This window comes from Lissotriton vulgaris, chromosome 8, assembly GCF_964263255.1.
Source record: "Lissotriton vulgaris chromosome 8, aLisVul1.2, whole genome shotgun sequence".
NCBI lineage: Eukaryota > Metazoa > Chordata > Amphibia > Caudata > Salamandridae > Lissotriton > Lissotriton vulgaris.
The window spans coordinates 233,252,458-233,269,674 of NC_141696.1; the positions used below are offsets into that span (position 1 = coordinate 233,252,458).

The window sequence follows — 17,217 nt, forward strand, 5'->3', positions numbered from 1 at the left end:
CCCTTCCAGTAGAGCCTCCCTCTTGGATGGAGACTTGGGGATAGGAGTAAGGATGGTGCCCCAGCCGGGCGGAACGGCGACAAAGTCGATAATATAGCCACTCCTGACAATAGTCAATGCCCAGCGATCCCTTACATCCAGCTGCCAAGCGTCCAGGAAAGACATCAGCCTCCCGCCCACAGGACCCGAGGGCGAAACACAGTCGACGTCAGGACTTCCTCTTGAAGGTATCCGCCGGAAGCTTGGGACCAGGCAAGGCCGAAGATTTCCTGGGCCTGAAATGGCGTTGACGAGCAGAAAAGTTCCTGGAGGACTGGCGGGAAGACTGAAAAGACGCAGAGGAGGAAGGAGCAGGATTCCAAAAATGGCGAGAACCAGAGGAAGACGCCTTGCCCTTGTAAGGCAGAGCATGCTTACGGTCCTTGAATGCCTTAGTGACCATTCTATCCAGCTGGTGACCAAAGAGCAACTTGCCATCAATGGGAATCTTAAGGAGTGAGGACTTCTCCGAAGAATCAGCCTTCCAGTCACGCATCCATAAGTTCCGACGAGCCAAAACCAAGGAGCCAGAGGTCATGGCCGCAGAGCGAAGAACATCTGAAGAGACGTCAGCCAAGAGCTTAGCCTGCTGCTCCATGTGGACAAGCAAGCCAGAGCAGTCCGACTCCTCCTGAACTGCCGTGGCCAGCTTGCCAAAGTCAGACACCAAAGATTGCGCCGCATACGCCGAGTAGATACCAGCACGTAAAGACAAATTCCCAGCGGAAAAGGCCTTCTTCAGCGCACCATCCACCTTTTTATCCGTGGCATCCGAAGGCGAACAATCCTCAGGATTAATAGAAGTGCGCCCAATAAGAGTGGCCAACATGGCATCCACCTTCACAGAGTGAGGAAGAGAGACCTCCCCCTCCTCCAGGGAATAAAGCTTCTGCAAAAAGCGAGGAACAGAGGAGCGCTCAAGGTCCCGCCATTCCCCCAAAATCAAGTCTTTGATGCGACCATGAAAGGGCATAGAGAGTTCAGGAGGCTTAACATATTGGGGAAAAATGTCCTCGGACCCCATGGGAGCAGCAAAAGGAGAAAACCCCAAGTTCTCCCTGATGTGCTGGAGAATAGCAGGCACCTCCTCCCTACGCACAAACATCCCCGAAGATGTAGTAGGCATGGCAGAGTCCGAAGAAGAAGAAGAGTCCTCAGAGGGAGAGTCCACCGGACCCCCCGCAACACGAGAAGACCTGCGCCTTGGCTTAGCACCCCTCGCCTCCAAAGCACGAGACATAGCAGCCTCAATCATGGACTGCATCTCAGAAGCAGACAGGAGGGCAGAAGAATCCACCGGACCCTGGGACCTGGTCCTACGAGCCGGGACAGGCACCTCACCATCCTCATCGGAGGAGGACAAAATCCTCAAGCGCTTCGAAGTCCGTTTAGCCATAGTGAAACTGACAGGGTAGAAAGCCGAGGCAAGCCCTTAAATAATGTGTAACACAGCCCCAGCCGGGAGAAACCCAATAGAATCAAAGGATACACGAGGCAACCAATAAAGAAGCCTCGCAGACAATGAAACCAATCATCAAAAACATTAAAATGTATAAAAAACGACCTCAAACGAGGCCCCTACCGCATAGGAGCATCGGAAACAGCCAGCCGAGAAGCTACAGCACATCCACCAGCCGCCGCCTCCATTCCGGCCATCCGAACCGGAACCACAGCCCCAGCCACTCAGGGCCGGTGACTCCGTCACCCGGAACCCGACCGTCCAGCCGCCGAGAAGTGCACCGCAAAAACACCAATGCGGTGGGGAAGGCTCGCATACACCAGGTCGGCGCCGCCAGACCCAGGATGGCGATAGCAAGTGAGGGAGAAGCCCTCAAGATAGAGAAAATGACCGCAGCTCCGCAGAACGGCCAGCGCGTCGGACGCGCGTCTCACAGTGGTGAGACAGAAAAAAACAGGAGGTATGAGGGGGCTGGGGGCTATATATAGTCCCCACGTGACAAATCACGTGGGTACGGGTGTCTGGTGAGGCAGGGATGCCTCAATTTCGTAAGTAAGGGAAGCGAGGGAGGGACGATGAGGTAATTATTATTGTCCCTTTATTGTCTTATTCTAATACTCTGTATTGACACCTTGTTTTTTTTCCCTAATAAAGCTCTTTTTTTAACTTAAAAAAAAATCTGCATATACCTAAACTCATAAGTTTATGTGGTGTTCCGAAACTCTCATGCCATCGGCGCCTTGGAATGCCAAGCTTGAAAAAACACTTTGTAAAACAAGAAGTTTGCTCAAGTAAATTAGACATTACGGAACAATTGTGTGGCGTGGCAGTGTGGCTTCTGATTAGTGGCAAAATGGCTGCCTCAATAAAACAGGAAATCAATCCACAGTCATTTCCTGACTAATGTCCCAATTGCCTTTGGTAGGCCTTTAAATGCGGCTCTCTATCAGGGCACAGAGCTGCAGTTCAAAGCCAGATTGCTTTTAGCACGAGGCTGTGTAGCTCATTACGCAGGGCAGGGATAATGAAATCAGAATTTTAATGGACTACAATTGTTATAACTCTATCACAATTTCATTAAAACATGCTAAACATATCATTATAATTGTACCCAAAGTAACTAGGGTCAGATCAGTGCGTAGTGGGCTGTGGCAAATGTAGCGGGTAGGGCAATCCATTAAAATAGTTAAAGGAATGTAAATCTTTCTGTAAAAGAACATATTTTAATACCTAGACATTTTTAAAACGGGGAAGATCTGTATGAGAAGTATTCTCTATCATGTAATCACCAGTCCATTAAAATAAATGTCCAATTTTTGGTGTGGTGTTTTACAGTTACATTATGTAGCTTTGTATTTGCAGAGCGGGCAGCCAATGGTGACCGGCTTTCTGGATTCTACATTATGATAAATTTGCATACTGAGCAGTGAATGTAGGAAAGAAAGCTGCTTCTAGGCACTTATAATAGATTTGCATAACCCACTTTTTCAAGTCTCTGAGGCGCATATTGTAATCACTGATGAGAGACTTTGGTGTGTAGGCACTTTGGATATGTGCCCTTCTCAATTTCATTTTCCCATCCATCTATCTTTCATGTAGATTCATAATCATATTATATGTTGGCTATCTATTCTAAATGGAATGGGAGTGATGGAGAAATGGAAGGAAGTGAAAGGAAAGCCAATGTTCACCCCATTTATTTTCAAAGATTTCTTAGGGCTTCCCATTTCGAAATGTAGTTCTAATGTTATGCTATCGATATCTTTAACCGGTGTCCATGCTGAACTGTCTGTAAAACCTAATGATTTCTAGCCATTTTATTTAAAACATTATCGGAAATGAAAAAATAGGTCAATTTTGCTCATATTGCCTCTAGGCGAGAATTGCACCACATCATCCACTCACCAAGCAGTTTTTGTGCTTGCTCACTTTGGTCAATTAATACAATTTCAATTGGGTGTTTAGAAACCAGCACTCAGTTCCTAGCAGTAAACAGCGTTGTGCATTATGAGAGACTTGCCTGGTGAGCTCCATGTTCTGTGATGTACATTCGGAGAGAGCTGGGTGAAATGAGGTCTGGACTAAGGGCTTTGCAAGGGGACTCTCTGCAATGGGCTCTAATCAGTGTGATAATGTACTGTGAGGATGCTGTGGGTAATGGACCGTGTTCACTGTGCTGTTTAATCAGGGGAAGGGAGTTATTGAACAGCCCTTATATCCTACTCTTTTTACTGAATGGAGCTGTGTGGTCCTCTTTTGTGCTCTTCAAGGAAGGAGGCCTTTATGTGCCTAAGCTGTGTGAGTGTGTGTGCTATCAGTGTTAGATGGAGTCTTTCTGTTTGTGTGCTGATAGTTTCTTTGTGTTTCTATTACTGTGCTTGTCACAATGTGTAGCAATTTGTTGGTGAGCGAAAGTGTGCCACTTTATGTATATTATTGTACGAGAAGATGGTTTTGTACCTGTATCTCTTTCTTCTGCCTAATTGGGGATTCACCTAGATGTGTATGATTCTGTGTGTGTGTGTTTTGCTTAATTAATGGGACCCGTATGTTGCGGTAGTGATGGCACTGATAGGAAATCTCCTCAGATGCTACGTCACACAGCCTCAAATCATCAAACGCATGCCCAATAATTCGCTGTGTATTGCCTGGTTCCCATGAGTCACGTAGGGTGGGGGACAGGAGACTGCTGATGTCAACAGTCCCACATTTCCCCAACCATGTAGGTGGGGGACCCTTTCAATGGACAGCCTTCCATGGCCCGTTCAGTCAAAGGTAACATATTTAAATTCGGCCTCTCGTAAAGGAGCAGAAATACTGTTACATTTGGGGCGATACAGTTAACAGACTGACATTTAATCCAGGGCAAACTCATCAAGAAACGTATTTACAGCTACAATTTAGCATCCAGCATGTAATTTTCAGCAATACGTTTGTTAGGGATACAGAAGAGTAATGAGGGAATACATGTAGGTTAAGAAGTAGTTTGAGAGTAAATAGGGATTCAGCTGAGCTAGCTTTGGGGGTCTCTACAGGATTTCAGAATATGGAGAGGGCTAGAAGAGGAATATTCCAGCAGTCCAGAAAGAGCTTAGAAAGTGGGAGGGGTGGTGACGTCAGGAGAATCGGATCCATCATAAGGAGTGAGGAGACAGCGTTGAAGAGCAGTAGTAAAGGGGCGCATGGAGAAGAGCATAATGCAGAAAAATGGGTGGTGATGTCATCCGTGATGTATGTTGAGGGGTCTGGGTTTGGTGGCTGGAGAAGCACAGACATATTAATCCAGTTGTACGCAATGATAGTCAGTGAGTTGCAAAGGAAATTGATGATTTCCAGGCAGATCTTGCTGGTCATGTAGGGAGAAAAAAGACGGGCCGTTAAGCCATCACAGGAGCATAGGAGAGAGCAACAAGCCATTACGACACTCCCTGCTCCTGGAGATGGATTCACATATTCTCGTTATTACATAATTCTGGTGTAAACGTACATATAGATTTATCCCTTTATGATAACAAATTTAGTTTGTTTGAAAACAAAACATTTGTCTAAGTGAGAATCCCTGTTGCTGGAATAGAGTCCCTAGTCAATCATGCACGCTATCATTCTATACCTTGCAAGGAGATGTACAATATTTATTTAAAGGAGGGATTCCCAAGCAGGCTTGAACTTGTTTTATTTGATACCACGTTATTTTTTTCTAAAGTAAATTGAAATTAAGTTAAGTTGGAGCTTTAACTAAAACTTGCTTTTTCTATATGTTTTCAGGTGCGGTGGGATGGCTTGACAGGTCGAATCAAATTCAATAAAACAGATGGATTGAGAAGAGATTTTGATTTGGATATTATAAGTCTCAAAGAGGATGGAATGGAAAAGGTAACCAGATTAAATACATATTTCACATAATAGTCTGATCCTGATGGGAGGACAATCCATATACAAGGTGGATCTTGGAGGATGTCACAGTGAACCTGTAATTTGCAAGACAAATATATAAAATCCCATCTTAAGTTACGCCCAGCATTTAAAGAAATTGTAGTGTAGATTAGATATTCATTTAGGTTTCCGTGTTTGCTCTTTATATGTATATATTTTTCTAATTTGGGGACTCATTTAGTTTGAGAGACAGGATATTCAGTCACAAATGTGACAGTTATCCTGGCTGCCATTTTTACAAGTGCCGTAGGATAAAATGCACTTGTATGAAGGTGGACGGGATATCCGTCATGTTTGTGACACTCACATCTTGACACATCTTGAGAGATACACTATCTCTCAAATGAGGCCCTTGACTTTTTAAAGACTTTTTCATGAGTATATTGGACTGTACAGCAGCAATAGATTTAAACTTTAGTACTTAACTAACATACCTTGTAGTAATATATTTAGATGTATATCACAAACAATTTTCTTCAACCTGCATTGACAAATGAATGTATAGGTTGAAAAATGTGCATTTCCTGCATTTTTTATGCCTGTTTCACTGAAGGGAATCACCACTGCCCTGTATAAATTCATCAGTTGTGTAACGTACAATGATGGGGCTACCCTGCAAAATCTGAAGAGGTGCCCATGAGTCTCCCATATCTCACAGATATTCATTGGCCTAGGGTGTAATGGGGCCCCTTTGAATGTGTAGGGGCCCCCTTGAAGGGTTGGGGGCCACCTCCACCATAGGAGCTGCAGAGGCCTACATTACGCCCGTGTGAGTTCTCGGCCTGGGGTATGGGAAGACCCAATAGAACCAGAGGGCACTCAGATAGCTGCTGGAGTTTTCAAAAAGTAGTACCCGTACTGAGGATGCACTGTGAAGTAAGCTTAGCAAATGAAACTGATCCGCCAGACCCTGCTGAAGATTTATTTTGACCACATGGTAACAGGTGTGGATCACGGCAGGTCCACTCTGCCCTTCATCCTCCTAAGCTCCCTAAAATCAGAACTGTTGCATCTACTTAGCCTTTATTCTGAGCTAACAAGCAAAAGTCCATGCCTAATAAGCTGTGTCTATACAACCTTCAACAACATTAATAGCTTTTTGCTCCTACTCCCACTCACCTTAACCTTTCCACTTACCCATTTATTCACCCAGCCTTTCACACTCATGTAACCACATTTAACAATTCACTCACTATCAACCATATCCTTCCTTCACCGACCCACTCACATTCACTCATACACATTAAGCTTCCAATGGACACTCACCCAACTAATTTCCCCTGTTTCCCACATATTCTCACCTAGGAAGTCAGCCTCCTCCATCCCTGACTCACCCATTCACACAAACACACTTTATTTCACCCATCAAATAACCAGCACTTTCATTAATAAAAAGTTACATTCGGTGGCTTTGTTAATGCTTGCTATATTTCCCCTGCAGATTACACGAATTCCATCTACTGGTGAGACCTCTAAAGGCCCCACTGTCTGAAAGTGGGACATTTAGATATGAGAGGTTCCAACTTCTGTTTTTTCAGGCAGTGTGGTACCTCTGCCCTCTTGCTGGTAGCTTGAGATCCTGTGAGGTCACCTCCTCTTTTTTCTGTGGCAAGAATTAAAGCATTTCTTGGCTGTAACTCTAACTGGGTTATCTTCCTCCTCCAGGAAATGGGACTGATGAGTTGCACTAAACGTTATGTTATGTTATGTTATGTTAATTGAATGTGTTGAGCGCAGCGGTTACCCTGGGGTGTCCTGGGGCTATATACTGCCTAGCCGTAGTGGGGAGAGGATCATTGGGTAAACAGCCACGTCTTCAGTCCCTTCCCGAAAAGAAGGAGATCCGGGGCATTCCTCAGATTGAATGGCAGATCATTTCAAGCCTTAGATGTACATACAATAAAACTCCTGCCTCCCCAAGTGGTCTTTTTAACAATGGGGTTAGGACCTTTATTGCTCCCGTTTCGAAGGGTCCTAACTGGAGCATACCACTTGAACTTATTCTTCAGGTGGTCAGGACCTATACCATTAAGAGCCCTAAAAGCAATACATAAGGCCTTAAAGCAAACCCTTTGCTTCACCAGAAGCCAGTGTAGCCTGGTTAGCTCTTTTTTTACTGAAACAAATTTGGGAGTGCCCGAAAGCAGCCTGGCTGCTGCATTTTGCGCTATCTGAAGCCTACTGATGACTTGTTTTTGGGCATTCAGATAGAGACCATTGAAGTAGTCCAGTTGTGCCATAACAAGTAACGTGACCACTGTCCTGAAATTACCTTCTGAAAGATAAGGTTTAATTTTCCTTAAAATTCAAAGTATGAGGAAGCAGGTAGAGACCACGGCACTGATGTGATCGCTAAATGTCAATCTACTGCCAAGTGTTACTCCCAGATTCTTGGCTATCAGTGTCGGTAAAGGGCAGTTGCCCAAATCTGCTGGCCACCAATCAGGTCTCCCAACATGGGGGTTATTTCCGAAAACAATGATCTCGGTTTTGGTGGAATGCAATTTTAAACAGTTTAAAGTCATCCACCCAGCTATCTCCTTCATACAATCATGAAAGCGCACTTCCGTTTCCTTTCCTTGCCGTCATTAAATGATAACACTATTTGGGTGTCATTGGCGTACGATGTAAGCTGAAAACCGTAAGATTTTATAAAGTCAGCCAGCGATATCATATAAATATTGAAAAGTGTGGGTATTAGTGAGGACCCCTGAGGGACCCCACAAGGAAGGCAGAACGGATGGGACTTGTTGTTATCCAGGTCGACGGTCTGTGATCTAGCTGAGAGAAAGGAATACAGCAATTTCCACGCCATACCTTGTACTCCTACCTCCAACAATCCGTCCATCAAAACCATGTGATGGACCGTGTCGAAGGCTGCTGATAGATCTAACAAGATCAGAACAGCCTTCCCTCCACCGTCCAACGCCTCCCTTACTTCTTCTATGGATTTGGTAAATAAAATGTGAAAGTGACCTGACATCACAAAATGCGCAGATATTTACTTATTTTTTTATCGAGCGCAAACTTGACTCGAAGTCAGCAGAACATTCTATGACATTGAGTCATTGTGTCCTTAACCACACCCTTTCCCATCTCATCATAGAGTGGGGGGTGGTTAATGAAGCTTTCTGAACTTACCCTCCGCCCTACGGCAATAAGTGAAAGGGTGAAGTTAAGATAAGTGCGACATCCAGCTGAGTGACATGAGGATTTGTACAACGTAGGCTGCAAAGGTAAGAGGCTCAAGGATGTTTACTATTGGTGCTCAAGGAGGATGCATTCTGTGGAGATTCAATGGCTGGGCGTGACTAGGTCACAAACACTGCAGCTCAGCATCAGGCACACTCCCACAGAGGGCAATGGACCTTACAAAGATGTCTGTTTACCTCACCCTTGCAGTAAGTCATTCAAAAACATCCTATTTGCAACTTTATTTATTTAAGTAAAGTCTTAAGTAAAGAGGGCGCAAAAAAATAGGGGCGCGGGCCCCAACTCAATTATGCGCAATCCACCACTAGAAGAAACCTTTCAGTAGTAGAGGGGAAATGCTTAACATTTCCAAGAAGAATCTCTTTAAGGGCCATACTGTTAAAGTCTTTTCAATTTCACATTTAATTGGAAAGCAAAGGGTCTGCTGACTTCAGTGGTCTCAAGTACCCTGTAGCTAGTGTTTTAGTGGGTGGAGGCTTAATGCATTTGATTTGTACTTTCTACTCTACCTAACCCCCAAACAACATGAAAGTCCTGTTTGTGAATATCAAACACAGCGAAACCATGTGTTGTCACTGTCCTGTCCCAAATCCAGAGAGTGCAAACTGTGTTGCAGAAGTGGGAGTAGCCCTTTGTAATGTGGGCCTAAAGATTGTATGGCTAATACCTTATCAAGCTACTTATTATACTTTTTTTGAATAATAAATAATATTCTTGAACATGCTTGTAGAAAAGAAGCATGGGCCCTTTGCCTTTTTCAGAGAAGTAACTTATTTCCTGTCATTATTTATGAAAAGAAGTATTTTCTGAAAATGGTTTAATCCATTGTGTGGTACACAGTACAGTCCTAGTCCATACACACACTGCTAACATATTATCCAAAGGTTTTGCTAATGGGAAATTGTCAAAAACTAGAATTTGGACTGAAAGTCCCTGATGTGAACTTGGTACCCAATCCTGACTAAATGCACCTTATCTCATTTGTGAATCTAACCCCAAAACCACTCTGAGACTACTGTTTAGTAATTTAGGACCCTTACCAAACAAAACAAACAAAGATAAACTAACTACAAGATTAATTTGAACAGCCATCTTTTAATGATCAGTGTGAGAATCATAAATGTCCTTCTTTCTTTCGAATGCATAATCTGTGTTGCACTCTTCATTGCTTAACCCCTTTACTGCTAAGGCAAGATTTGAAGGCCCCTTTGTTTTCCATTGAAATCAATGGAAAGTCCATGACGAGTTACCCTTGTCATTAGCAGCAAAGAGGTTAAACATTGAATAACAGGTCACACAGGTGAGGACGTGGAACCTCCCTTTGCCTATGAATACTCACCTGCTTGCTGTGCCAACAAAATGAACAGAGTCAAAATGGTAGCTGGCACCCACTACACAAAAAGCTGGTGTTTATTTTCTAATGGAAGCAGCAAAAAAGCAATATTGTTCACTACTTCTTTAAGGGAACTGTTGACTGATTTGAGTGAAGAGGGGAGGTGTCCTGGGTGGAATACCACTCTACACAATTATAAGTGGCCTGATGTTCCTGCAAATGGATATTCTAGATACAAGAACAAGAAACTTGATTTACTGGCTGGAAAAGCCTGGGTGACAGCTACACTTTGTGCATTCCCTCAAGACAGCCACAAATACAGGAAGGGTGGGTGTGACAGAGGAATCATCTGCATTCAGTTGCATTCTGATAGCCTTCCTAGGCAGGAAGGGGTAGAGGGAGCTCACATTTACATCTGAATAGGCTGTGTCCTGTCCCCAAACAAAGGACTAATTACCCCCCACAGATAGCCTGGCAGACAGGGCTGGGGTGAAAGAGGACCTGTGCACTTCAAGGACCTACTTTGAAATCACTACCACCCCCCCCCCCCCTCACCCACTTCAAAGGCACATTTGTGTATACATACTGGTGCTCTGACCCTACCTAGACAGTACACTACTGGACCTGGGAAGAACTCTGCTGGAGTAAAGTCAGCTGTGCTGTAAGGATTGGCACTTTGTCTTGAATAACGGTTCTGAAGAACTGCTTCTCTGCTTTGCTGAGGTGCCCTACTTACTGCTGATCTCTGCCCTGCTGAGGATAAGGACTTGGCACATCTCATGTGACCCAGAGTGAATCCAAGGGCTTGCAGGCTTGCCTCCTTCTTTCTAAAGTCTCAGGGACACCAAAAACCTCCTACAATCCTGCTGGTGCTGCTGGACTCTGCCATCCATGAATCCAACCCTTGCCTTAGGTGAGCCCTCCAGTCCTGGGCTCGGAAGTGGTTTCCATAGCTGATTTTCTATAAAACCGGCACATGGTCACCACTGCGCCAGTCAGAACTGAGGCATCACCCTTTGACGCCAACACAGATGCTGTTCAACGACCATGGGTCTAAAGTCCGCACTGCCCGATAACGATGCTCTGCATGGCTCAACGACAACACATTTCCTGTATCTCAATGGATTTTGACGACGACGCAGTGACATGACTGTGAGGAAAAGGTCAACGCATCGTTCCCTCAGCATCAACCCTTTGCTCCATCCAAGTTACTTTTCAGTGGGACTTGCGAGGCCGTCCTCCCCGCTATCACGGTCGGCCTAAAATGTGAATGTATCCATCGTAACCTCAAGTAACCTTTTAGCACTATTGACTTCTAAGCACTGTTTTTGCATTTATTCTTTAAAAATTCATACCTTGACTTCTACTGATTGGAGTTTAGTCCTTTTGGTCTCGTTTTACTCAGATAAATATTCTCTAGTATTCTAAACCTGAGTGGAGTCTTTTTTGCAATGTATTCATTGTGTTACTGTGTGAGTGTGCATGTGTGTGTGTTGCACACATACTATACACATTGCCTCTTAAGTTAATCCTACCTGCTCTGTGCCAAGCTACCAGAGGGTGAGCACTGGTTAATTTAAAGTGTGTATTTAGCTTACCCTGTCAAGTACTGTGGTCCCTACTAGACATGGTGCACACCTCTTTCAACTAGAGACCCAATTTCTACCACCATGGTTAGCCTTTAATCAACAGGTTCACAAGAACCAGTTAGTTGGAGTGAGAGAAGTAACTTTCAAGATCAACATATCACCTGCCAAGTGTGTTTCATGCCAATTATTCCCCAAATCAAAATGTTCTCCTCATCATTAAAGCAATTGCAGTATGTGCATGGTCACCTTGACTATGCAAGCAAAGCACGTCTACATACATTCTAATTATACGGATTATGTGCTTCTTTATTCAGTCAATGCATTTAGCTATCCTTCCCCCTGACACTTGCTAATTGGATTTTGATTTTTTCAAGACATTAAGTTAATGAGCAAGCTATAATGGGCATGTAAGTCATTATTTAACTTTTTTCTGCTCCTCTTATTTAAGGCACTGACAAATTCAAGACATTAAAATCAGTGACTTAGTCATTACTATCTTGAAATTTGGGAATGATGAAGACCTTATTCTCCACTTCATAATTTAATTATGTGTTCTTTCTAGATTCAAGAACTACAATTTAAACCTATATAAAAACTGAGATAAAGTTTGGTGGACTAGAGACTGGTTATGGCACACAAAATAATTTTCATATGGAGGCAGTGATTGCTGGCATATGATAATACATAACAGTCTTTGTTGCATCTCACGTGTAGTTGTAATGGGTGATATCTGCAATTAAATGTGAAGTAGCTTCCATATATCTCATCGAGGAGTGGGATATTCCTATTTAAATTCTCCAACATCCTGCCATATATCATGCTTGTCACTGTAAATCTTCAAGCATGTCTGAGATTAAGATTACTGACACTGTTTACATGAGGGACAACAAATATATAAACCTGATGGGACATGGAAATACTAGAACTGTGTAGTCACAGATGAGCAGAATTCCAAAATGCCAGATCTAATACATCTATTAGGTAATCACAAATTGTATCTTCACATCAGAGAGGCAGTGTACCAACACCCTCAAAACCTCCCACCCGAACACCTCAACCATCCTAGAACACACTGTCAAGAATCTCTCCACCTGGATCATTGACTGCAATGACAGGGTCTCCCCATCAAACCCACCAAACTCGAGTGATCCTCCAAAAGGCTAGCTGGTACTCCACGGAGCTGAGAACCACTAAACACAAATGCAAATGACTCAAAAGAAAATGCTACACCAACATGGAGCCAACAGACCGAGCCACTTTCAGATCTACTACAGCAAAGCACTCCTCAGCATCGTCAGAAAGTTCTCCAACACCACAGCCACTGAAAAAGTCATCAATCTCTCTGAGGAACTCTGTGACACCTTAGCTGTCTTCTACCATGACAAGATCTACACCATATACAAATACTTCAAATGCCAACCAACTGCCGCCTAGATCCACAGCCTCCTCGCTCCCACAGATGCCAACCCTAAGCACTTGCTGACAACCTGGCACCAGCTCACCAGCTCACCACTCAAGACACCATACACTCATTAACTTCATCCACTCAGGAGCACAAATGGGTCCCTGTCCCCACAGCATTGTCCACCTCAGGAGCGAGCTGATCTGCAATGAGAGCTCACCACCATCCTCAACACATCCATCAACACTGTCACTTTCCCTGAAGAATGGAAACACGTTAAAGTCAAACCCCTCCTCAAGAAGCCTCCCGCAGACCCCAGTGACCTCAAGAACTACCATCCTATCTCTTTTCTCCCCTTTCCCACCAAAGTCCTTAAAAAAGCAATCAACTGCCAACTCACAGAACACCTGGAGAAGAGCAATCTTCTGGACACCTCCTAATCTGGATTCCACACCAACCATCGCACCGAAACAGCTCAGATCATAGCCACTGATGACATTAGATCTCTCCTATACAGGAGAGAAACATCGGCCCGTTCCTCCTCGACCTCTCTGCAGCCTTCAACCCTGTATCCCACCACAGCTTTATAAAGAGGCTTCACCACATCGGAATCCAAGGAGATGACCTCAAATGGATTGCATCCTTCCTCACAGGAAGAATCCAGAGAATCTGACTACCACCTTGACCTCGGAACCTAAGAACATCATCTGTGGTGTCCTATAAGGCTCCTTTCTCAACCCCTCACTGTTCAGCACCTACATGACCTTCCTGGCCAACATGATCATAACCCAAAGACATAGCATCTGTTCCTACACCGACGACACCTAGGTCATCCTCTTGCTATCAGAAGACAACACCGCCACAGCAGCAAACTACCATAAATGCTTGATGAGCATAGTTGACTGGTAAGAAAACAACTGCCTAAAACTTGACCTGGACAAAACGAAAGTACTGATCTTTGAGAACAACAATTCCCCAGGGGACAACTCCTGGTGGCCTTCCAAACTAGGACACTCTCCACCCCCCAAGACCATGCCCGCAACCTTGACATCATCCTGGACAGCATACTCACCATGAAAAGACAGATCAACAAAGTCTCGTCCACATGCTTCCTCACTCTCCGCATGCTCCATATGATCTTCAAAATGCTCCTCGTCAGCACCAGATGGACCATCACTCAATCACTGGTCTACGGTCTACCGCTCCTGAAAAGACTGCAGACCATGCAGAACTCAGCAGCCAGACTCCTCCTCAAACTCCCTAAATGGACCCACAGTACTCCCCACCTCAAAAAGCTCTGCTGGGTTCCCATGCAGAAGAGATGTCAATTCAAGATGCTGATCCACACCTACAAAGACCTACACAGCATAGGAATAGCATACATCAAACACCGCCTGAATTTTCACTTACCCTCCAGACACCTCCACCTCCCTTTCCATCGCTCACACCCCTCCATCTGCCAAAGCAACAGCGGAGGACACTCCTTCTCCTACCTTACAGCTAAGTCATGGAATTACCTCCCCCTTCACCTCTACACCTCATCCTCTCTGCAGAAATTCAGGAAATGACTCAAGGCCTGGTTGTTCAACTGGACACTCAATCAGCAGAAGGTTCTCAGCACATGGATACCCTCAATGGTGATTAGCCTCGCTTTACAAGCCCAGTTTGATTGATTGATTGGCCCTTTCTGTCCAAACAAATTGAAATATTCTTGTTGCCTATGTCAAAGTAGTTGCTCTCATGGCCAAAGCTGCGCTACAAATATCTATATGGAAGTAAATTAGTAAATAACTAAATACATAGCACATTTGATATTTAATATATTATTTGAAGTTTTTAGAACATTTGAATGATTAAAATAGAATAGTTCAATGTGAATTTCTCTCTTCAAGCAGATACCGTTTTAAGAAAAATGGAGAATGTCCCAGAGCTACAACCTTTTAATGAACGTGGGGTAGAGGAGTAAATGTAGTCATTCCCATGGATCGCTGTGCCGTCTATGTGAAACAATGACAATATGGTCTACTATTGTGTACATATAATTATATCATTAAAAAATGTAGCCATGAAGATATCAGTTTTTGTTTAGATTCAAAACTGAAGATTTTGATTTGAAGAAAATTCACATTGGCTAATTTGGTTAGCCCTTTCAGACTATCTTAATTTTATTGTAAACACTATTGATTTCCATAACCTCAAGTGGCTTAAGCGTGTGCTATTTGTTTTTTTTGTTTTTTTTTTAAAACCTTTATTGATGCTTCAACCAGTTACAAGTATGGGCCTAGAACCACCAGGGCTGGCCGCTAATCAATATCATTTCAACCAAGCAATTAGAACCAGACTCGGCCTCCCGGGAGGCGAATACAGCACGACTTCAATTAAAACTGGCAGCATAGCATACTGTACGAATAGCAGGATAATAAAGGTTCCATTTTATAATATAAAGATAGAAGGATCTGGTGCCATACAATATCACAAAGGTGCATAAAGGGCGGGCAAAACAGTAGGAGGTCCACAATTCGTTCGATATCATTCAAAACAGTGGCGCTGAAGCATACGATTCAGGATAAACAAGCATACAATTAATGTTCGCACCAGTGGAGTGCCCGCCCGATGGTACTGAAGTACCGTGAAAGTATAGGCACGGATAAAAAGTCGACAATTGACAAAAGAATAGACCCACTACGCTGACCCGAAAAAGAAGAAACAAAAGAAAAGGTGAAGAAAGATAAGAAGAAAAAGGCCATAGAAACAAATAGTAAAAACAAAATTGCCCCCCTCCAACCCCCCACCCTGCACCCCTGCAAATGACTACAGCCTACCCCCCTAGCAGCGTGCCTGTCGCCCCGTAAATCAACCCGAAATATAGAAGAACAAAGGGGGAAAAAAAAGAAAAGGGAAAGAAAGAAGGGACAAAAACCCTGCCCAAAAAGGAGAAATGGAGGAGGGCTATGTCATACGAATTCCCAGACTCTCCCCCCCGTCTTAACAAAGAATCCCCCGCAATGCTAACACGATCAAGCAGAATACAATAAAACAGTAAATCAGAGGAAACTAGAAATCCCGCCCCGGACTCCATTAACCAAATAAAGCAGTCCCGTTACCGATAAATCAATATTGTGAAACCTCAAACAACATTCTCAGCCTTGGCCCCGTCGATCAAATTCACTGATCCCCTCCGATAAAGAGAGCCCCACCGTAAAATTGTCAAAGGTCAAACAGAAGTTGTCGAAACATAGTTTATAAGTCGAAGAAAGGATGGCAAGTCCCAAAGTAGACGCTCGAGTCCAACGATGCCCCTTCCCGACTCTAAGACCAGGCACTATCCCATCCGCCATCTTGATGGACCAGCTGGGAAGGGGGTGCGACACAGTCCCACACAGATCACAGTTACGGGCAAACGTCTCCAAGTCGGGAAAAGCAGTGAAATGTTCCGCCAAATGCAGTTCCAAAGATTCCGACTTTGTAGGTGCATCGCCAATCTCCACATGTTCGAACCGTTCCACTTCTGTAGGGGCATGGAAAGCTCCAAGCACCGGGTCAAATGGCATTGCTGGGGTAGCAATAGGGCAAGGAACTGGCCACCGGGTCTCGGGCAGCAAATCAGGGTCTGGTCCCGATCCTCTAATTCCGTCCGCCGCCAACATCAGATTCCAGGCCTGGGTCTTCATAAGCGCCCGGAGTGCCTCAAGGGCCGCCATCACTGACCGCAATGACGGGCCACACTGAACCCGCTCCGCCGGGTTTCGCATAGCATCAAGCATATTGACCCCCACGGAGAGGCGCCTTCCCCGGGGTGGGATTAGGCAGAGCAGGAATAAACTGTGAGGGACCGATCGTCAATAGGCGTTTGTGCGCACCAAGTCTCCGATCCAATAGCACCGGCGCTACGAACGCCAGGCCCCCGGGTCTCGGACCCCCACACACACCACCTCGGGCATCACTCATCTCCTCACCTCCGGTACAGTTCCAGGCAGCAGATCGGCAGCAAAGCAATCATAAAGATGTCGGAAGTTCTGTGGACCGGACCCTGCCGCTCTCTCCGGTCCGCTGTTGTTCAACTAGGACCCGGCTAGACCTAGACTTGAGACCCCAGCTTCCAGACTGGGCTAGGCCTCAAATTAAACCTCGACATAACTCCACTCCACCATGTCGGAAAAGTCTCGGGATTGCACCATCAGTTCGCAGAGTAGTTCATGCACCCGGATATGGGGCGAGAAATCAGGATATACGACAGGATCTTCGAGCG

The 17,217-nt window shown here is 44.7% G+C and overlaps 1 protein-coding gene across 4 annotated transcripts in view; it reads left to right on the top strand.

Moving 5' to 3' along the window:
- GRIK1 (glutamate ionotropic receptor kainate type subunit 1) overlaps positions 1-17,217 on the top strand; it is a 959,769-nt gene that overhangs the window by 661,326 nt on the left and 281,226 nt on the right. For all 4 annotated transcript variants that reach the window (XM_086934009.1, XM_086934011.1, XM_086934010.1 and 1 more), the window contains exon 8: positions 5,264-5,371. In XM_086934009.1, the coding sequence (XP_086790135.1) occupies positions 5,264-5,371 (108 nt within the window). The remainder of the gene's footprint in view (positions 1-5,263; positions 5,372-17,217) is intronic.